Genomic DNA, 24,061 nt, shown 5'->3' with positions numbered 1-24,061 from the left:
TGACATGGCGAAAATTATTTAACATGACATGCGTAGTTTATGTAATTTGTTAGTTGAAAAAATAATAAAACTTGAGATAAAGAATCAGATGCATAAAGAAATGTGCGTGCCTTTTTTTGCATTTTTTCCCGTGAATTGCAACGAGATGCAGGGCTAATGTGCTGGCGTTTCGCATGCATTCGTGTCCCCGTGATCAGCGCATTGAGCAGACGACAGCCGTGGAAGCGAAAGTAACGCTCCTACATGTTCGGGCACTCATTGTGCTCATCTATTCTACCGCGTCTAAGCCAGCATTTCCAAACCATCCCGCAGAAACAAGCAGTAGGCTACAAAATAACGCTGGTCAACAAAACAATACTGCTCGCATGCTCGGGGGTTGGGCTTGTTGGGGCACGCCATGCGCACGTGACCTCTTGGTCGGCTGCCGGAGAGAGTAGGAAAGAGATTTGCCTTGTGAAGGCTACGTGGCGGAGCGGCAAGGGTTTCGAGCTCGCCTTCTCTCATCTTCATTCGTGCCGCTTCAAAAAAAAAAAAAAAAAAAAAAAAAAAATAAAAAAAAAACAAATAAAAAAAAAAACACGTTTTCTCAGCTCGTAATGAACCGATTGAAAAAATTTTTGTGGCATAATTTTCTTCGTTGGACACAGAACAACATACACGGAATAACTCAGATTTGTTATGGGGCCTGGTGAGCGGCACTTCAAAGGGATACTTAAAAAAATTTACCAGCAGGATTTTCAGCTGAACTAAAAGATGGCTAATAAGACCAATAGACACAACGTAAACTTCGTGCAGAATGAGGGGAAAATTACGAATTAAATGTGTTTGCCACAAACTGCCCACCAGGACAGTAATGCACTTTTAAAAAGCAAGAATGAAAATTCAGTACTGCCAGAAGACAGCGCACTGATAACGCAAGACAGCAAGACTTTGCGTTGAAAAAGGACTCACAGACAGATGACCTTCATGGTGCTCTGGAAAATACTTGTAGAGGTATTCAGATGCAACCAGCTGCAAGACGGTGTCACCCAGAAATTCTAGCCTCTGGTTTGAACCCCTGATCAGAAAAGAAAATGGGGCGAAATAGTTTTACATTGAAGCTTGCGAGCAATCTTATGCATGCTAGCAGCAGAAGAGAGAATTGGGCTGTGCGAAAATTCCTGCAGCAGTTACTGCTATATTCTTTTACCTACCTGGTGCCTATTTCTGTTTGGAAAAAAGATTTACGAAGCAGCTCCTCTTATAAAATGAAAATTGGTAACAACAGTCACCAATCTACATTAATATCAACATGATAGTGGTGAAGCTCCATCCTGCTGAAAACCAAGTTGATGACTACTGTCGCAAATGTAGCTGCAAGCGGTTGCAGATGGAAACAGTCTACTATATTTGATTTGAAGAATGCGAACTGTTACAGTGGTGCTATAAGACACCATATTCACTTGCGTAACTTGTGTCATAGTGCAGCTTGCAGGCAATATGGAAATGCTGAAGACGAAGGCTGCAAATTATGCTGCAATACATGTTCAACTCTCTGTTTATCTACTCTGAATATTGCAATATCTATACGTTCATTTCCACTGAAACATGGCCACCATGACAAGACGTTCGACCTGCGACATCTTGTTGGACAGAAGAATACCATATCAATGAGCCACTGTTAATAAAATATGAAGCATTTCTTTGCGTACTGCAGGCACAGTGAGCTTCCCTCTGTCTGTAAAAGTAGGGTACTTAATTAATTTACGATTGGCAATACTGACTTACAGTCTAAGCATATAAAGCAGTAAGCATGAAAAACATTAAAAAAATTCACAGTAAGAAGATACAAAAAAAAAAGTTGGCATAAAAGAACTAGTATATATTTTTTAGCCTTGTGATTAAATTAAATTTTTTTTCCTTGTGGGTTTCAATGGTGAATTCAAACAAGAAAGCAAGCATAAGAAACAGCAAACGGTAGAAAGAAATATTAACTTTATTAAATGCTAAGCCGCACCCCTGTCTGAGTGCTTAAGCTGCATTGCGTATGTCCAAGTTAAGGTTTGTTTACACTGAAACAAAAGCATTCAATAATAAGAACAAACAAGCAAGTAAATAAAATAATTAATTACGAGCTCAGTCCTAATGCGTGGAGAGATTTTGCTATGTCACATAAAAATTACATTTAAAAATACTGGCGATCCTTCTGTAACTTTCCTTATCTCTCTGCCCCCCCTCCCCTGCCTTATGATAACCCTACTCATGCACCAAGGCAAAGTAAATGTCAAAGGGGTGGAGCCACACTTCAGCCATATCATCGCCTTCGATAGGCGAATTGTGAGACAAAGTGTTTCTTACAGTGTGAGGTTGTTGAATCCAATGCTGCGATGAGTGAAGGCTTTTGCCAGCAGTCTAATGTGGGTGAACTCAATGCCAGTCAACTGTTCAAACTCATTCAGTTTCTGAAAAATTGAAAACACAGAAAAATGTTAATTTTAAAGCCAGAAAATGTTATACCAGTTAAGCATATTTGACAAGCCACTTAATTGCACAATTATTATTGTTAAGTGGTATCAAATCTAGGGGTGAGGCTGTTGCATAAGCATTGAACAAGAATGTCCAGCATGGACAATGCATCTTTTAAACGATTACTTGTTTAGTGCAACATCTGTACTTGTGTTTTCTAACCAACTCATAGCAATCACTGGTTGCATGCAATACCAACTTGCATTTTCAATTTTTTTATTGACCACACTCCAACATTTATCTAGGCATCCTGATTTCATTCTACTGAAAGGACACTAATCTATATAGAAGTCTTGCTATGTGATATGTGCTTTGTGGCACATAAAAAGGTACCACAAAGTACCTTTTTATTACTACACTGCTATAATCCATGCTATTATAAAGAATGCTGCCTTTACACATTTTTTTATGAACATGTATGCCAAACCAGGAAGCGGCGCATTTGGTTTTGTATGAAATGACTTTTCCCCGGCCTTTCAAAGCATTTTGAAAGTTTCTGGTCAAAACTGTTTGAATTTTACAACTCAAACATTAAACTTACAATAATGAATAACTATTTGCATTTGCTTGAGCAGTTTTTCTTTTTGCCTCAGCAGTAGTAAAATGCAAATATACAAGTTTCAATAAATCTTTTCGTTTGTTTTTCACACATTCAGCAATTTCAATTGTTTCGCTGTTCCCACAAACCCCGAATCGTCAGTTAGAAATTGTACTAATCTGTTTACAAGGCATGTCCATTTCTATGGACTGTAGCTGTCATATTTCTGATAGTTGAACAGGGACTGATAAGCTGAATTGAGCTACTGTAATGTCAAGCTAGGTCCACGTAACAATGTCAGTCAAGTACGAAATATTCTTTCTTGTTTTTAAGAGTAGTATAATGATTATGACTAATAATGAAATTATTGCAGAGCACCCTTTTTTCTCAGTGGGATCTGAACCCACAACCTTCATACCACTTTTGCGATGCTCTACCACAACTTAACTGTGTAATTTGAAGGTTGTCGGCCTGAACACTGGCAGAGTAGCGGCATGTGGCTATCCCAAAAGCTGTTGAGGTTCCTCAAGGTCAAAGAAATTTTACAACCACTGTCCTTTGTTTCCTTCATGCGATCGGATTAAGGTTCTCTTTTGCGAGATTTATAGCCATGCACTTACAATCAGGAGGGTTGGTCACAATAGCGAAGCCTCCTAGACAGATTGGGAGCGTTGGCAGGTACTACGGTATGTGCAGTCCTCACGTATTGAAATGCAATACTCATTTTTTTTTAATTCTAATGACTACTATGAGTTATTGTTCAAGATAACCATGTCATGTGGCTATGAATCTGCACAGTCAAGGTAGCGAAGGCTCTAATGCAAGCATTGAGAGTCAAAATTACGGGAATTACTTAGCTTTAAATTGTCGTGTGTTATCAATCAGTGAGTACAGTACATATTATGCAGAAAATAATATGAGCATGTGCCAGTACAACTGTTCAATAAAAAAAAGTGAGAATGTGTTGCATTCTTAACACTTTGTTGCAATTAAGGAGAATAGCATGACACTGCACTTAGAATTTCAAAAGATAACTCCGTGCAGTACATAATTACCCTGGAAAATTATTCTGCAACTTATCTCATCGAGCTGGCCACTCATGATTGCTATATTATGATAATTCAATAACCAGAATAGCAGACTGCCAAACACACTGCACGTTCCACATTAAGGCACCAACTGGCATGATTTTCCAATGCCATGCACTTACCTTCAGCAATGGAACAATGCCAATCCACTTTCTATCGCCCTCTGGCACTTGTTCCTGTAAGTGAAACATCAAAACTAAACACAACTTCAACGGATCCTTAAAAAATAACAACTCCAATGGCAAAATGAAGCACCTTAATGACTGTGGTTCAAGCTATAAGACGTGAGCATGTACAAATCAGTGTTAAAAATATAAATGCTCTAAACTGCCTTTACAGTGTAAACCTTATCTACGATCTCAAGGTTGGACTTGATTGATTGATATGTGGAGTTTAACGTCCCAAAACCACCATATGATTATGAAAGATGCCGTAGTGGAGGGCTCCAGAAATTTCGACCACCTGGGGTTCTTTAACGTGCACCCAAATCTGAGCACACGGGCCTACAACATTTCCGCCTCTATCGGAAATGCAGCCCCCGCAACCGGGATTCGAATCCGCGACCTGCGGGTCAGCAGCCGAGTACCTTAGTCACTAGACCACCGCGGGGAGGCAAGGTTGGACTGCAGCACATGAAGCTTACGTTTGGTTTTATATCAAATTACACTACCCAAGCAATTTTCAGACACATTTTCTCATGAGGAAAAAAAAATAGAAACTGTAGTATTGCAGAAGTATCATCATAAATGATTGTAAGCTATTTTCCTTGCATCAGACTTCCTGAGGAACATTGAAAATGGGCAATTTGGATGAACCACAACATGCATTCAATCAATTCACAGTAATTATATCACAACACTACCAAAATGAGCAGCGACAATGCTGGAATCACCCCTTTAGCCACCACAGGGGTTGGGTATATGAAAGATTATCAGCTAAATTCCAATTGTCAAGTTATATGGCTAATTCCAAGATTGAACTGAACACCTGGTCCTATAAAGATGTATGGGTGCTAGAAGGTGCTAGAAGAATGGGTACTAGATCTTCAGTCAAGGTCAAATTATTCTCAAATCTAATCAACCAGCTAAAGCAACAAAATTCTGGTGCAGAGTGCACAAGTAAGCCACAGATGGTGGTCCGCAACATTACAATTCACTAAGATAAGCACGTGTCAACATCACAAAATTCCTTTCCCCCATGTGACAGCATAAAATGATATTCATGATAACTAACAGAAAATAATGCCAAGGAAAGTATAGGGGATGTTGCTAGTAGTACAGTAGACTCATCATAATTCAAACTCTAATAATTCATACTTTCGGTTGCTTCAAACAAAATTGTTGCTTCAAACAAAATTAAATTTTTCGGTTGGACCTCTATTCTTTCTAAGTATTTAAAAGCCTCTTAATTCAAACTCTATTGTTTGATTAATTCATACTTTTCGCAGGCCCATACCAGAAAATATCAGCTGCTTTCCCACAACTATTTAAAAATTTGTGTGCTTATATTATTCTAACAGTCTAAAAATTAAAAATATGCACCAGAGGCCTTCAAGGAAAAGGCTTTGCAAGTAAACAAATGTTTGAAACGAAGTACACACATGGTAAACCGTGATGCTTCTCAACTGGTATACAGAGCTTTGTGCTGAAGGCACATACCTATAGCAATAAAGCAGTTAGAAATTCACGATTTCTTTAAAAGGTCTGATCAGCAGTAATGGCCAATAAGCTTATGGACTTTACGCCTCTACTTTTGCTTCACTTCGGACAGTTAGGGCTTGAAGACGCTTAAAAAAATTTTCAATATGATGAAATCAATGCCTAATCATAATAAGTGGTGTCACCTCACCCAGAGTCATCTATCTGAGAACTTCTGATAAATTCAAACTTCTTGATAATTCAAACAAAATTCAAAGGGCCCTTCGAGTTTGAATTAACGAGAGTTGACTGTAATTGTAATGTAAATGTCACACTCGCCGTCATGACTTCCAGTAGTGCTGACTAATGCTTCCAGTTTTAAATGCCGATATCTACCACGTAAAGTGGACCTGGGAAGGATCACTGCCGCAGCTCAGTTAGCAGAGCATCAGACGCGTTATTCAAAGATTGCAGGTTTGGTTCCTGCCAGCGGCAAGCTTTCTTTTCATCCACTTTCCTTTTTTGACATTTACATTACAATTGCTACTAATAAAACATCCCCTATACTTTTTTTGGCATTACTGTCTGCTCGTTCACATTAATATAATGTCAAACAAAGAAAAATGAGCCCTTATATTTCCACTTCTTCCTTTCGTGATATACAATGATATGACATGACACATGCCGAAACAGTGTCAGTGAAAAATGTGCCTCCAGCTGCTGAAAAGATCATTTGGTGCATCACTACACTATAGCTATCAAATAGGTTTTCAGCTATGTAATTTGTATGTTTCATGGTACTGCTCTCATTTAATACGTATCCACATGAACACAGATTCTTTTCCACAGTCACGATGAGAACAATAGCACTTGACCAAAACGAATGAAAAGAATTACTAGCTATCAATAGCAAATTGTATAGTAATTACACAAATTGTGGTGCCAGCGTTTTCTTCAGGCAACACCTGATCACGCAAAGGCTTGCATAGGTTGTAGAAATTTCTAATTACAAAACTCCTGCACTTTATACATACTTTTGTTTTCATATGTTGCTACTGCACGTAACAATTTATGATAAACTGTTAAGAGGGTGACAGCACATTCTTTTTTTTTAAACTGATTACAAAAGTAAAAAAGGCCATCTTTCTTGTATGTTAAGGGTACAGGGTGGGCGCTATACACCTGATGCATTTTTGGTCATTTTGAGGCACCGTTTTCTCAGTGACTAAAAGAAATATTCACATATTCCATACACCATGTTCTTCCAAATTTTCTGCTTTTTTAACTGAAGCAGATATATTCAAATGTCGGTAATACTCAAACTTTTGTGAATATTTTACAGCTAGGTTGATTTTACCACTGGGTTGAGTTAATTGGCATCTATGAAAATTTTAACACAAAAACTGTAAAGTGCCTAACTTCAATTCTGCTTCACTAGCTGAATGTATTTATGCAGAATTCAAGAAAACATAATCAAATGGTTATCTTGGAATACATAGGAAATAATCGTACATAAGTAATAAAAAACATGGAATGAAGATAATCGAGTTTGAAGTTTGAAAACAGCTGAAAAGCGATCACCCTTCGTCAGAAACACTGTTCAGCTATTTTATTTAGTAGCTGCAAGCATGGTAATCATTGCCAAAGTCCATTTTTCACTATGAAGCCTCTTGTAATGCTTGCCTTGCTTCTTTTGTGACCTGTCGTACAGCTTTATCAGAAATGTATCGTTCGAGTGTGGTCAACATTTTCCAGCAAATTGACTGTAGTCTGACCAGGCTTCAATCATAACTATTTCAGAATTTTGGATTGTTTGATACTACCATCAATAAATTAAAGAATAAAAAACATTTAACGTCACAATTTTTAAGACTCTGAACCTAAAAAAAGACAGCAAAGACTCTGCAATGCAATTCAATCAACTCAACACTTACACCGGGCCAATCTTGCGCACTATTCTGTTTATTTACATTACAAATAATAATCATGTCTATTAGAGCATACCCGTTGTCATCATGCACATGATTCACCTTAAAGGATGCTGAAAAGGTAGAGAGCTTCAACAATGCAGAGCTTGCTGGTTCAGCGTTCAGAGTATCAGTACATCACTGGCATTTAATCAATAATAATTTTAAAGAATATCTGGAGCTTCACGTCTCAAAACCACAATATTATTATGATAGATGCCATAGGCATCTATCATAATAATATTGTGGTTTTGAGACCATCATATGAGACTATATGAGACCATCATTTGAGACCACCATATAATTATGAGAGACGCCGTAGTGGAGGGCTCCGGAAATTTCGACCACCTGGGGTTCTTTTCATCATCATCATCATCATCAGCCTGACTACGTCCGCTGCAGAACAAAGGCCTCTCCCATTTTCCGCCAGTTAAACCGGTTCTGTGCTTGCTGCTGCCAATTTATACCCGCAAACTTCTTAATCTCATCAGCCCACCTAACCTTCTGTATCCCCCTAACCCGCTTCCCTTCTCTGGGAATCCAGTTAGTTACCCTCAATGACCAGCGATTATCCTGTCTACGCGCTACATGCCCGGCCCATGTCCATTTCCTCTTCTTTATTTCAACTATGATATCCTTAACCCCCGTTTGTCCCCTAATCAACTCTGCTCTCTTCTTGTCTCTTAAGGTTACACCTACCATTTTTCTTTCCATTGCTCGCTGCGTCGTCCTCAATTTAAGCTGAACCCTCTTTGTAAGTCTCCAGGTTTCTGCTCCGTAGCTAAGTACCGGCAAGATACAGCTGTTATATACCTTCCTCTTGAGGGATAGTGGCAATCTACCTGTCATAATTTGAGAGTGCTTGCCGAATGTGCTCCACCCTATTCTTATTCTTCTAGTTACTTCAATCTCGTGGTTAGGCTCTGCGGTTATTACCTGCCCTAAGTAGACATAGTCTTTTACAACTTTAAGTGCACTATTGCCTATCTCGAAGTGCTGCTCCTTTCCGAGGTTGTTGTACATTACTTTCGTTTTCTGCCGATTAATTTTAAGACCCACCTTTCTGCTCTCCTTGTCTAACTTCATAATCATGAGTTGCAATTCATCCCCCGACTTACTCAGCAATGCAATGTCATCTGCGAAGCGCAGGTTACTAAGGTATTCTCCATTAACTCTTATCCCTAACTGTTCCCATTCTAAGCTTCTGAAAACCTCCTGTAAGCACGCGGTAAATAGCATTGGAGAGATTGTGTCCCCCTGCCTTACACCCTTCTTGATTGGTATTCTGTTGCTTTCTTTATGAAGCACTATGGTAGCAGTTGATCCCCTGTAGATTTCTTCCAGAATATTTATATATACCTCATCTACGCCCTGATTCCGCAGTGTCTGCATGACGGCTGATATTTCTACTGAATCAAACGCCTTCTCGTAATCTATGAAGGCTATGTATAGTGGTTGGTTATACTCTGAGCATTTCTCTATTACCTGATTGATAGTATGAATGTGGTCAATTGTTGAGTAGCCTGTTCGAAATCCTGCTTGTTCCTTTGGTTGATTGAATTCTAATGTTTTCTTTACTCTGTAAGCAATTACCTTTGTAAATAGCTTGTATACTACAGAGAGCAAGCTGATCGGCCTGTAATTCTTCAAGTCCTTGTTATCTCCTTTCTTATGTTTTAAGATGATGTTAGCGTTCTTCCAAGACTCTGGTACCCTTCCCGTCAGGAGACACCTCGTAAACAGGGTGGCTAGATTTTCTAACACAATCTGTCCTCCATCTTTCAGCAGATCTGATGTTACCTGATCCTCACCAGCTGTTTTGCCTCTTTGCATGCTCTCCAAAGCTTTTCTGACTTCTTCTATCATTACTGGTGGGGTGTTATCTGGGTTACTGCGAGTTCTTATAGTATTAAGGTCGTGGTTGTCTCGGCTACTGTACAGATCTCTGTAAAACTCCTCCACTATTTTAACTATCCTATCCATATTAGTAGTTATTTTGCCTTCTTTGTCCCTTAGTGCATACATCCGACTTTTGCCTATCCCAAGATTCCTCTTCACTGCTTTGACGCTTCCTCTGTTTTTCAGAGCGTGTTCAATTCTCTCCATGTTATACCTTCTTACATCGCATACTTTACGTCTATTAATCAACTTCGAAAGCTCTGCCAGTTCTATTTTGTCTGTTGTACTTGACACTTCCATGATTTTACGCTTCTTAATTAGGTTCTTCGTTTCCTGGGAAAGCTTGCCAGTGTCCTGTCTAACTACCCTGCCTCCAACTTCCACTGCACACTCGGTAATGATACTCGTCAGATTATCATTCATTGTATCTACGCTAAGGTTGGTTTCCTCACTAAGAGCCGAGTACCTGTTCTGCAGCGAGACTCTGAATTCCTGTACTTTCCCTCTCAGTGCTAGCTCATTGATTGCCTTCTTGCGTATCAGTTTCTGTCGTTCCTTCTTCAAGTCTAGGCGAATTCGAGACCGTACCATTCTATGGTCACTGCATCGTACCTTGCCAACCACTTCCACATTCTGCACGATTCCTGGGTGTGCGGTCATTATAAAGTCTATTTCGTTCTTATTTTCGCCATTAGGGCTCCTCCATGTCCACTTGCGGTTTTCTCGTTTTTGGTAGAAGGTATTCAAAATCCGCAAATTATTGCGTTCTGCGAATTCTACTAGTAGCTCTCCTCTGGCGTTTCTAGTGCCGATGCCATAATCTCCTACTGCCTGGTCTCCAGCCTGCTTCTTACCTACCTTTGCATTAAAGTCGCCCATCACTATAGTATACTGTGTTTTTACCTTACTCATTGCTGATTCCACGTCTTCATAGAAGCTTTCAACTGAAGCGCCATCATGGCTGGATGTAGGCGCGTAAGCCTGTACTACCTTCATCTTGTATCTTTTGTTCAGTTTAATTACAATACCTACCACCCTTTCATTAATGCTATAGTATTCCTCTATGTTGCCAGCTATGTTTCTGTGAATTAGGAACCCCACTCCCAGTTCCCTTCTGTCTGCCAAGCCCCGATAGCAAAGGACGTGCCCATTCTGTAGCACAGTCTGTCCTCCTAACCTCGCTGAGCCCTATTATATCCCATTTAACACCTTCTAGCTCCTCGAATAGTACAGCTAGACTTCCCTCACTAGATAAGGTTCTAGCGTTAAACGTTGCCAAGTTCAGGTTCCAAAGGTGGCCTGTAGTCTAGAGATTCTTAGCACCCTCTGCTGCGTTGCAGATCTGACCGCCGCCATGGTCAGTTGCTTCGCAGCTGCTGGGGACTGAGGGCCGTGAGTTATTTGACGTATGCATGTGGGAGGTAGTGGCCAGATACTGCACCAGGGTGGCCAATCCTTCTCTGGTGAGGGAGTGCGTTCCCGGCGGTGGTTACCGGTGAGGCCGTACCCCAGGCCTCTTAATGCAGTTCCATCAACACGCGGTTTTTTTTTTTTTGCCGGTTGGGAATTGCGCGGCATGGGGATTCGAACCACGGACCTCTTGCCTGCGAGGCGGATGCTCTAACCACTACGCCATTGCTGCAACCGCAGTTCCATATAGCAGTTGCCGAATAGGCAGATGATAATCAGTATGAGATAAAATAATCCTGCTCATTTTTGCATTTCACCACACTAGCCTATACGTCTAGCTAAGAAAAAAAAAACAGCCAAAAGAGCTATATGCTTAATATCCCAGTTGTTGTCACACAAATGTGATCAGAGCCGATGATGCTACATATTACACTGGGATTCTAGTACACAAATTATTCTCAGGTTCTTGACTTATGAGTCGGTCAAACAGCAAAAGTTTGTCGTTCTCATTCTCTCACTGTCATTTTGGGGCAGGTTTGGAGCAATTACTAATAAAAATTGTTTGGAGCAGCATGAAACAACAATTCTTTTTTGAAGCAATTTGAGCAGCACTTCCGTCACTGCCCACTAGAAGTACAATGCTGAGAGCCACACTGCGAATCGGACTTAAATGATATGATCATCAATTAAGATAATGCTTTTATTTTACGTTAGAAAGGTGAATTTTTATTTTCAGAAAAAAAAAAGGGGGGGGGGGGGGGCTACCATCTACGGCAGCTACGAACCCTGAGATCCGATGCACCCATAAGCTGCCCTGCTTTGCTTAGCTGCAACGATGCTCACATAACTAGGAAGACGCTCGCATACCCGCAACGAGGTTGTTCTGCCTTTGCGGGTGACTTCTCGTTCACATGCTTCGGAGGTTCCCCTATGTATGGTAACAGTGACGCCGCGGGCTAGTGTATTTACGGAGCTGCCCTGCCGGCCCACAAGCCCGCAATTGTCCCGCTGTGCTGCATCCTGGGTTAATAAACCCGTGCTTGTTGACCTGACGAGAGTGTCGTTTCTGCACCATGTTGGAGAATCGGCTGTAGCGTCTACATACGTGCGCGACGGCAATGAAGAACGACCCGTCCCTTCCCGGTTGCCTCGTACTTCCACAAAGAGCACTGATGTACTGGCACAAAGTGCAGTCCTTCACAGTCTAGCAGTGCTGTGCTGGAGATGGTTTATGGGACTTAGGTGACAGACATTCCATCCATAACCACTGCAGTTTTGAGTGCCCAAGCACCATGAACAATTACTGCATTCTTCAAAATATGATAAATAAGCATAAACTTATTCAAATAAGCAGCACTCTCAATACGAGGGTTCCAATTGGATTTCTATAAATGATGCTTTTTTAGCTTCCGATATAAAGCTGCAACAGTTTGCATACATTTTGGTTCAGCGAACTTTTACTTTAACCAACTTTTTCCTAGGGTTACGTGAAAGTTGCTTCAAGTGAAGTTTCACTGTATGCAGTTTTGTCTACGTTAGGCTGAACGACAATAGCATACGACAGCCCGGGCCCTTAAAGTGCTCCACACCTATTGCATCCTCAGGGAGCCCGAAAAACAAGAGAAAGATATCTCCTCAGCGCAAGCGAGAGCTCCATATCCAGCAAATGGCTATGCTATAAGCGATTATGAGTTCAAATCAGTGCCACCGATTTGAGGAGACAGTAGAGAGATCAAGAGTGCCAGTATACTTGTGACGTCATTGTGTTCTGCACATGGCTGTTGTAACCAGTGTGTAAGTGTGAAAAAGCGAAGCCCTTCCAAAGAAACAAAGAAAGAAACGGTTGAGAGTTCTGTGCTCTGTGCCCCCTCTACTGTCCCCTTCTCTCCACTGCCCTTACTTGCACTTACAATCATGTTGTACCAACTCGCTTATTCCTGCATTCTTCCATGTTATAGTGTTTTTGCCTGAATTATGCGAAGCAATGATAGCATACGACAGCCCAGGTCCCACAAGTGTTCTGCACTGAAGATGTTTCCATCCTGCGAACAATAAGTTTGCAATGATACTACTGTGAACAGTACCACTGCAGACAATGAAGAATTAACTAGTTTCCAATCAGTCCTATCATCAATCATCATCAGTCCTATCATAAAAAAAAAAATGAGGTGGCTTCACTCCACAGAGTGCTTCACTCCGTCAGCCGCCATGTTTGTTTTGACATCCCGCACTGTTACAGCGGCGGCCACCTGTGGGTCGACCTGTGTTCATACCGCAGCAATGTTTTTTTTTTTCCCGAGACAAAAGACTTCCGCGCCAGTTCCGGCTTGATGACACGCTTCATGTGGCAGAACGGACTGTCGCTGGCATTTCCAACACGCTCAACATAACGGAAGATGACCCCCTGTGGGACAGTGAAGACACTGCCGGTTCCGACAGAGAATCGTGCGGCGACGACACTGACGCCAGTGATGCTTCAGAGTCTGAATGAACGTTAGGGGGTCAGAGAGGTAAAAAATAAAAAGGCAGTGTGTCATGCACGTAGCTCCTGCGTAATGCGAGTATTCTATTACAAAGGTAAGCCTTAATTTACTTTTAGGTTTGGTTATGTTCATGATAGCTACCGTAAGAATTCTGATTAGCGACTTTTTCGCATTTCCGGTGCTCAGAATATCTTTACACGGAAAATTTATCCCGCGTAATGATCGCATCCAGAAGTTGGTGTCAATATTTTTTTAAACAAGGTGCGGTCAATATGCGAGTATATACGGTATACAACAGAATACACTCTAGCAAAAAAATGCATGAAATAAATTCAGTTGGGGCGGTAGGACTGCTCACCACTCCTTCATAAGCACATTTAAATCTCCGATCATATCATGACAAGATGGTATTTTCTAGAGCAAGTATAGCCAAAGAGTGCCATGCAGGAAATCTATGAATTGCTAATAACCAACAGATTGCAATGCATATGTTTGACTTGACTACTGGCCACATTTTGTGTGTGTGTGCATATGTGTGAGAGAGAGAGATCCTGACATGCAACAAAAAGGGTTGACTTATAATTCTGCCAACACTTTAGATAGTGCAGCCAGAAATTAGTACGAGCAGCTCAGGATGAAAAATCAGCTGGTTATTTATAGGCAGCCAGCAATTAAGATCCGACATACGTGCACCCAAATCTGAGCACACGGGCCTACTACGTTTCCGCCTCCATCGGAAATGCAGCCGCCGCAGCCTTCATTTTCCTTATGCAGCAATATTTTATGTCGCTAGGGCATTTCGTCTATACTCCCGAAAACCCCTATCGTGTCCTCTAGAAAGCAGTGCATAAAAAAAAATCTCACAGGGTACTTTATGCATACGCCTAAGACAACTCGAAGGCAAGATTCATTTTGTTTTTTGATGTGATAGCAATTATACTGACAATCTCGACTGATTTTTGCCATTGCCATGGGTGTAGCCAAAAATTTTAAAAATCTGGGGGGGGGGCAGGCATAAGGTCATTTTGTACTTATATGCATGCCATGGCGAAACAACTTTTGGAGGTGGAGAGGGGCACGTTCCCAACGTGCTCCCCCCCCCTGCTACGGCACTGGCTGTCATGTTTTGTGTAACGTCCCAATCAATAACATCTACCGGCGCATCGTGTTTTACACACGGGTAAAATCGCCCAAGCGGGGGCAACAAATGCGGCTAAAGCAGAGATAAGAAGAGCCGACCCATCTCCTTTGCACTGAGAGCGAATGCGATAATATCACCCCACGTGCCAGGCATCCCATCGGTTGTTACTCAAGCAGAGAGGAACGTGCCGCCCGTGTACAAGGGGCAGAAAGGATGGAGCTAGAAACGTGAGGGTCGGGGCATTGCTATGAACTTTGACTTAAAAGGCATGATCGCTGGCACACGCCTTGTACTCTCAATGCAAACAGACTGCAAAAAGTGCTTCGCTTTCTAGAGCGGCCGTATAAGGGTGTGCACTGAACATTGATCGCAAGGCAACCACACCATCATCGCATCATTTCAGCGATCCATTCGTACGTTCCGTTCGTGCTGCACAGATAGAATAACACTGGTCTAGAGCAGTGGAGCGCGTGCCTGTTGACACTGTTGTTGGCCGCGGCTTCTATCTCACGTTAGCTACAAGCTTCCGTTGATGCTTACATTATAGTACAAGGGCCTAACACGCAGTAGGACCACGTTTGGTAGCATTACAGCATCTCTCTTAACATATTTCTGAATAAAACGCGAGCTGGAGCGGCTGGCTGGGCGCTCTAAATAAGTCTGATTTCATCTGTACGTGCACAGGCATGCAAGAGATGTTTCGGGGGTCTCTAGTCACCAAAGTCGTAGATGTATGCGGTAAGTTTTTCCAAGTGCACGGACGTCAAGCATTATTATTTGGTATAACGATACAATTTGTTGGTATCGCATTCACTGCTAAGAGTATAAGTCAAACTAAAAAATAGTATCTTTTAGATTGGATATCCGTAACTCAAAATAACGCTGGCTAAAAGGACAATGATCACTCTAGTGTCTGAAGCTTTTGTGCTGTCAGTTATCTAAACGCAAAGCAGATGTTAGTAGCACAGAAAGTTCATGAGAAGTCTCATTATGTCGCGAGATAGCGCGCACCAGCTATTTCAAGCGACGCAGCAGCCTCCCCTCCATTGTTTATTTCAAAACGAAGAAATAAATGCGATGCCATGATGTTCATTTTTTTAACCTTCAGCTATTGACCCTGGAAAGCGAGAGGCGAACATGGGTGTACCCACTTCACAGGCTTTTGACACCAGAGCCGCCAGCGATGACCTCACTATAGCCGCGCATATTAAAACCAAATTGCGGCTGCTCCGACCAGGATACATGCTTTTGTAAATGAGATGACATTTAAAAAGAAAGCACAACGAAAATTTTCAATCTGAACTTTAGCAAGCTCAAGTTCGAAAGGGCAGGGTCTTTTAGGGGCTTTTAGCGCCACAGCGATTATAAACGTGGATGTGCTGGTGGAAGGAATTACGATACAGCTCTTCTGTATGATGATCCATGGATAAAGTATATCAAAAGGAAAAGTGGTAACACGTTCCCACTATTTGCGTGTTCTTCTGCGGACAAGAAGCACGAAAAATTAGATTGTGATGTCCAGACATAGACGTGACAGACATTCTGGCAGCACGCATACAGTTATTAGTGAAAATTGTTTTATTACATGCAGCGCAACTCTTCAAGCGATCATAAGCATTTCTGGAATGAATAAGGGTCGCTGATGAATCACCACCACGGTTTCATGCTACCGATTGGACTAGACGTCACGAACCCATGCGGAGAGCACGTGTCGCCGTTAAGCGGACTTGCACAACAGAGTTGCGTCGACAGCAAACATAGCATCGTGTATTTTAGGACGCACGCGCGACCGCTGTTTATTTAGCGTAATAAAATAGGTATGTGATTGTGACTTTGGTGGCCTTGAGAACAAGGTGCACATGCATTGACGTGCCAGCATAACTATTGCCGGTGATAGACCATCCCCAATCCAACTTTGGTGCAGTTTGGAGCAACTTTCATTGATATTATCAGGATCGCACAGTAAATCTGATTTGGCGCACTTTGGCGCAATTGGCACAAAAATGGGATCACTGGCTAGGGTGCATTTTCACTCGCTACTTGCTTTTAAAAAAACAGGTTTTTCGAAAGCAAGTAGAGAAAAAAAATTCTGTTTAAGGAAAGCATGAATGTGGAAAATATTCAAAGGGAAACCCTTTGCAAATTGCAGAGAAAACAAAAAATTAATTTTCATTATAATTTTGCCCTACTCTGTCGCTTTAAGATACAGCAATACCTGTAAATGACAAGCACAACTAGTACATCATTCTAATACATTAAGTACAGAACTGTCACCTGCAAAGGATGTGGAGGGTAGTTGGTCCAGACATCCAGAAGATCAGGCTCCGAAAAAAGAGTTGCAGAAAAGACCTTGTCCGCCACCTTGATGCCACTATCCAGAAAGAGGGCACCTAGGGGAAATATGAATAAAATAAATATTAAAGCATATATAAGACTAAAATATTGAAAAGGTTGCAACGAGAGTAATAAGTATATTGAACAGCAGACATTTTCCTTTTACTGACAAATATAGAATTAACACTGCACAACCACCATTTAGAAGGTCTTCAGTGGGGAGGAAAAACTATTTTTCACCACTTCAAGATGCCATTAATGTACTTCCATTAACAGAAAAAAGAACAGCAAAATTCAAAGTAATCCCAAATTTTCCGAATTTTTTCACCTTACATCTTCTTCGGTTTTTCTTTCCTTCCATTTCTCCCTTTCTATCAATTTCTCTTTACCTTTTCCCATTTCCACCACACACAAACCTCAAACATAAGAGCTCTGCTATAAAACCTCTATACACTCTGACTGAGACCTACAAGGGGCGCCTTGAAAACCGCTTGAGTTCCACTTGTGGTGCGGCGGGCGCGCAACCTTGAGAGCCTTAGCTGACAGCAGCACCTCATTGTTTTGATAGTTATGGTGGCACAAGCACTCATGGCCGATGCATGAGAGTGTTTCGAGCAGAATTTAAGAATATTGCAGGGAGACATTCATCTACAATGTCGTCATAAATACATGAGAAAACATGAACGAAAGCAGCCACATTTTCCTCGTTAGTGAGCGCCTTGCTGCCTGTTGTCAGTAGTGACGACTAAATGCGTGCGCCAGGTGTACGAATGCATGATGCTTAATTCATAACTGTCATGGTATGCTGTCACTCTTTGGCCCTTAGAATATTGGTGTATGCCTACTACCCGCCTACTTGTGAAATACTCAGGGCACTTAGAAATATCAATGGCTTCACGGCTACTCGCAGTGGAAATCGCGGTGAGCGACTGGGTGGCACGCTCGTTTGTTGCACCTTTGTGCTACGACGATTTTCAACCACTGAGTCTTGCGAAGTCATTTGCTTGAAATTGTCGTGGCATGATCATCACTCATCATTATCATGCGCTCTACCTTGCCGCTAGCACAGCTCATGCTAAGAACTTTAGGTGCTGGTGAGAAAGAGAATGCGCTATGATTTCGTTCAGAAAGGACACTGCAGCCCCGTTACGTCTTTGGCTTCACATTACAACCTCTAGTGTTGTTGATGTTGGTTTCTGAAACAAACTCAGACATATGCACATCGGTCGCTACAGTACTCATAAAGCTTCGTTTTTTTTTTTTTTTTTTGCCCTGTGCTACTCTACGCCCAGCATCATTTCTTACTAACATGCAGATTCTTTACCAATCAAAGAAGACTTCTAGATAAACCACTGCGAAAGATGAGATCTGATAAATCCCTTCTGGTGGTTCTTTCCTTTTGGGCTACAGAACTAGGTTTTAGCCACTGGAGCGTTTGCGATGCCGTATGTGATTTACTATGCGAGACGAAACGAAGTGAATGCTAATATATAAATTGAGTTTATTTTGTAATACCATTAGTGTTTTTTTTTTCGTGAATAAAGCTAACTAGTTATTTTGAAAATGACATACTGCTAAACATTTCGAGGTTACAAACAAATTCATTTATACACTAAGGCGCTGCCCATATCATGGCCGATCCCCCATGGTGGGTTGCGGCAGTTTAATAATGGCCAACCAATGACTTAGCTTGATCGAGCCGATTGCACATAATGCTGCTGGGTGGATAGTTGTGTTTACGGTAATATGCTACGTAACTCAGTTCGCCGCATAACTGATGGTCAATGAACCAAACAAACCACTAATTGATGTTGCATTGTATTCACCAAAACTGTAATGGGTAGATGGCGTGTTAATAATTATAAGGTTCATCAAAACCCTCCATCAGCTTTGAGCTGAATTGAAATGCCTTACATACATTTATTTCCTTACCAGCCTTGTGGCAGTGAACATCACGCAAGATCATCACCTGCACAGGTTGATTGGCATGTGGGGTTTAACGTCCCAAAACCACCATATAATTATGAGAGACGCCTTAGTGGAGGGCTCCGGAAATTTCGGCCACCTGGGGTTTTAACGTGCACCCAAATCTGAGCACACGGGCCTACAACATTTCCGCCTCCATCGGAAATGCAGCCACCGCAACCGGGATTTGAACCCGCGACCTACGGGTCAGCAGCCGAGTACCTTAGCCACTAGACCACCGCAGCGGGGCACACCTGCACAGGTGGTGTCTCAGACGAATTTATAAATCATGCAGTGGCAGAAAGTTATACAGTAGAAAGAGCGAAAAGCACACACTTTTTTACATCGCACAGCCGTGATCTACTTATTTCGCAGCCAAATAAAGCAGGAACGAGTCGGTAAACTCTAAAACGTCATACCCACAGGACACAATATGTACCCGTTAGCACAAATGACTTTGCAGCAGTTCATAATTCCGATAAACTACGTCCTTGTGGGCGTTAAGAAAGCATTTGGTTCAGCTCGGGCTCTCCACTACTGTCTGCTCTGACAGCCCTGAGGCAGTGCGCCATTCACCATGCACGAAGTGTACGGTTCATATGGGCTACCGAAATTGAGCTATTCACACTACTCTCCCCAGTGATGCACAAAAAGTTAACAAGGGAGACACAAGGACTGCAGCACACTGATTTGGGGCCGCACCTTGCAGCTTCTTTTGTTAACGCCATGCTGGTCCACGGTGATGATTATTTTATATCTATGACACACAGAAAATTTTGACCATATCAGCGCTGCTGTAAAATTATAAGGAACCGTGTCCACCACATGTAAAGAAACTATTTGTGATACCATTGTTTTTATAGATCACACCACAGATAGTACTTATTTAGTCTATAGCCATGTTATCAAAGTTTATTTTTCTTGAAATTGAGAGGGTGTTTTAGGAGCTTACTGTTTCTTTTTAAAGAAATTCATCATTTATTGCAGTTTATTTCTCATAATTCCCAAATTCTCTGAAATTTGGTGTTTAATTTTGTATTACAGTAGACTCTCAACAAACGGAACCCAGAACCTGAAGGGACCAGGAAAATATGTTCCATTTAACAGAAGTTCCGTTTACTGAGAGGTGAACATAGGTGCAGATTAAGAGCCCGAAAAGAAGTGTTGCGGAGACAATGGTTCTCTTTAAGCACTTGTTCCGTTTAACAGATTTCTGTTGACTGTATAAGTTGTTGCAATATGTTTTTCTTAATTTAATTTCCCATGAAAATGCATTGGATAGTTGCCGATTGTCTTGTTTTCCCATCTTTATTTTTCACTTCCTGTTCATTTATACTGTCAATAGACTCGATGTGCATCGCTGTAAACTCGTGTACAGCTGTGCACTTGTGCAGTGACTGCCGCTTCAAGTTATTCGCTCAAACTTGCATTGCAAAATACAGGACCATGGAAATACTTTGAATTAAGTAGAATTTCGAAATAACTGTGTTCAAATTATTCAAGTTTCAATGTATACAAAAATTGGCATGGCATAACATGACCATATCAAAAAGATAAATGACAACTCATACCGTGGAAATCATGACATGCACGTCATAACTGCCATTATTACTTGCCATGATCTTAGCACTCTTGCAGCCATTTTGTTATATTGATATATATATACCAAAACTCGTATGCCAAGACAAGCGTATGATGAACAAAACTGCCAAGTCCTAAAGAGCACATTATGGAACACGTGTAATGTAAGGCATGATTTTGCATGTCATGGTTAAGATGCTCGCAGTAGTTTAATTTATTGGATATGCAAAAAAACTGGTATTCTGTGACGTGACTGTATTATGAACGTAAATGACAGGTGATAGACATGAAATTCATTACATGTGTGAAGAAGATGTGCCTGCAGCGAGAAGCATCGCTGACGCTTGGCTCTCTTGGTTCGTAGTGCGCAAGGGGAACAGCTTGTGCAACCTCTTCCGATATAGCAGTGCGAAGCCGGGCAGGTAGACGGGTGGTGGTCTCGTGAGTAAAGGGCATTAGGGAAAGTTGGCGGGCGACTTCCTCACGGACGAAGGCTCGGACTTGCTGAAGCAATGGTGAATTGTCAGGCATGGAGTCGAAACTGGACAGCGACTCACCACCAGGCTGAGGCTGCCGAGTCAGAGTGCGTAGCTTTTTCAATTCGTCGTAGCTCTGACACAAGCTGACGACTTCAGAAACTGTGCTTGGATTCCTAGCCAAGAGCATTTGAAATGCACACACATCTTCTTCTTCACACATGCATATCTTGTACACCATGACTTACATGCCACGCTCATGGTGAGCCAGTGGTTGTTGCAACCCCTGAATATAAACCAAAACTGCTATTGTGGGACGTGACTGTATCACGAACCTATACGACAGGTGGTTACACGAAAATTATATTGTCACGTGCGCACATGTCATGTGCGCAATGACCTTCTCGCCCCGCTCATGCTGAGCTCGAGGTTGTTTCATTCACTTGACATACACCAAAACTGGTGTTGTGATGTGCTTCTATGAAAATATATGACAGGTGGCAATAGGAAAATAATGACTTGCATGTCATGCATAGCATGATTTACATGCTATGCTCATGATGAGGTCACGGTCGTTTCACTCACTTGATATACGCCGAAACTGGTGTTGTGCAACGTGACTGTCTGAAGAACATAATGACAGATAGTAACCAAAAAATATGATATACATGTCATGTGCGCCATGACTTACTCACAACGCTCGTGGCGAGTTCATGGCCACTTCGCACACTTGATATACACTGAAATCGGTTTTGTGTGGCGTTACTGTATGACAAACATATATGAGAGATGGTAACAGAAAAATAATGACATGCACGTGATGTATGCCATGACCTACTCTTGATACACCCACTGCCATTTGCATCTCTTGATATACACTATAATTGGTATTGCGCAACATGACTATATGAAGAGTCTATATGACAGATGCTGAGATAAAAATAATTAATTGAATGTCACGCATGGCATAATTTACCGTACTTGCTCGCATAATAGGCACACTTTCTTCCAGAAAATCTGGTGCCAAGTTCGGGGTTACCAAGAGTCTGACTACAGCATAGACCACTGATAAGTCGCCGAAGTCACGACTTGCACTACAGCCGATGCAACCTTCTTCATAGGTTACACTAGCACAAAACGTATTGGGCATACAGTCTCACATCTGCGAGGCTATACATCAGACTCTGGAGTTTGCTAGAGTTACTGTATATGCTGCCTTTAGGTAGCAGAGTTGCGCCACTGTTTTCCGGGCGCCGCTCGCTCCACCTACAGGAGTTCAGTGCCCCTATTTGTCGAGCACCATCACGTGGTCATATGTGGTTCATTTGCACTGTGGAGAAGCCAATGCTATGCAAATTCCGGGCAGATCAAGCGGGGTTGACCACGGCGGTTGTCATTCTCGCCGTGCTTCTTCAGTAATGTAGCCATGCTGCCTATTGGTCACGAGAAATGCGGCAGCAAATGCATTCTGTGTTGAATTGTACTATGTAGAGCCCATGCGACTGGACGCGAGTGCAGTGGGTGTTGCTAAGAAAGATTAGTGTTCAGTCAGAACAAACGCTAAGGCATTGTCATCAGCAGGATTTTTTCTTGGGGGTGCAAGCCATTGTTGCATTGCGGCTTAGGGAGAGCGAGAGTACTGGCCTAGCTTGGGTGAGGGCAAGTGGTGTTGTGGCTTGAGGGGGGCAAGGGCCCCTTTTCCACTTCTCTGCTGACGCCCATGCGCTTCGCTTTTTTTTAATTATCTGTCCACGGCCCTGCAAAACTTGTTCTATTTGTATTAACCACAGATGAAGTAGTGAATAAGTTTTACATGCAGAGTTGGGCAGCGTGTGTCAGCTGCATACGTACAAATTAGTCTGGTGGTTAACACGCTAAAAATAAAGGGAGGATTTAAGCGAACTATTTGAATCGGCAAGGTCTTGCTGCTACTGCGTGAATTGAATGCAGCTTTGAAACCTTGAGCGAAAAGAATGTTGAACACGAGAGGGTTGTTGAACGATGATTCAGATCAATTGTCATGAGCCGCGATTGTAATACGATCGTAATACGAGATGCGCACTTACCGCGGGCGACGCGCGGCCATTCTTGATCGCTATCCAGGTCGATTCGGTTGAAGACTACAATGCTTTAGCTGGTTAACTCACACAGTTAACGAATAAGCCCAACGCGATAAAAATATTCCATCCCTGGCTCGATAGGGATCAAGAGTGAAAAATAATTTTATACATATGAATGGGAAAAACAGTGCAAAAGAAGCCGAAGCTGATGTGTGGCCTACTATAAATATATGTGCCACTGATTCAATGAGGTGACGCACGTTTTTTTCATTATTACTAACCAAAAACGTAAACATAAAATCAAGGCTTCCATGCGTGACCAGAGCAACTGAGTTTGTCTCATACCTTTATAAAAAATAAAAAGGAAAGAAAGGGAAAAAATAATAAAGCAATGCTATAAGCACGAGCGCTGCTCGTACGTGGGTGGTGAGTGGCTTTCCCGCAAAACATTTGAACCCAAGATGGCGTACATTGGCGCAACTCTGCTACCTAAAGGTAGCATATACAGTAACTCTAGAGTTTGCAGACACGCAGCGCCACCTGTCGACACAGTTTGGAGTAGTGAAAAGCCCGACTCCCCTGCACAGTTTGCTGCGCCACCAGGTGCAACTACAGTGTTCGAAAGAACGATTGAGCTAAATATTACGTGTAATTGCGCACTGAACATTTATAAAAAGAACTATGAATTTCTCTTTGCAAGTCGGATGCGTCACCGAACCGCCGTAAAATGCTTGCTGGTTCACTCGCCAGAACGATGGCGAAAACAAGAGTAGACGCAACAGCCCTGCGCTCTAAGAAAAAAGACCCCAGTCGACACAACTTTTGCATTGTGAATTTCCATGGACATAAGGGACTACAGTTTTATTAATTTCCGCAGCTTTCACGAAGCAGAACAGCAACTATGCTTGATACGGGCCATTGTGAAAACGAATTACCCGCGTTCTTCACAGCCGTTCGCATGAGCAAGTGTGATAATG

General features: G+C 42.0%; 1 protein-coding gene across 3 annotated transcripts in view; it reads right to left on the bottom strand.

The window, feature by feature from the left end:
• Positions 1 to 24,061, bottom strand: part of drosha (ribonuclease 3 drosha) — a 277,020-nt gene that overhangs the window by 59,408 nt on the left and 193,551 nt on the right. For all 3 annotated transcript variants that reach the window (XM_037413695.2, XM_075879566.1, XM_075879567.1), the window contains 4 exons: positions 16,943 to 17,058; positions 4,254 to 4,307; positions 2,338 to 2,441; positions 952 to 1,057 (listed from right to left, as the gene is read on the bottom strand). In XM_037413695.2, the coding sequence (XP_037269592.2) occupies positions 952 to 1,057; positions 2,338 to 2,441; positions 4,254 to 4,307; positions 16,943 to 17,058 (380 nt within the window). The remainder of the gene's footprint in view (positions 1 to 951; positions 1,058 to 2,337; positions 2,442 to 4,253; positions 4,308 to 16,942; positions 17,059 to 24,061) is intronic.

This window comes from Rhipicephalus microplus, chromosome X (assembly GCF_043290135.1).
Source record: "Rhipicephalus microplus isolate Deutch F79 chromosome X, USDA_Rmic, whole genome shotgun sequence".
In the NCBI taxonomy this organism is placed as follows: Eukaryota; Metazoa; Arthropoda; class Arachnida; order Ixodida; family Ixodidae; genus Rhipicephalus; species Rhipicephalus microplus.
The sequence above is the reverse complement of the archived record's forward strand: the minus strand, read 5'-3'. Positions and strand labels throughout refer to the sequence as shown.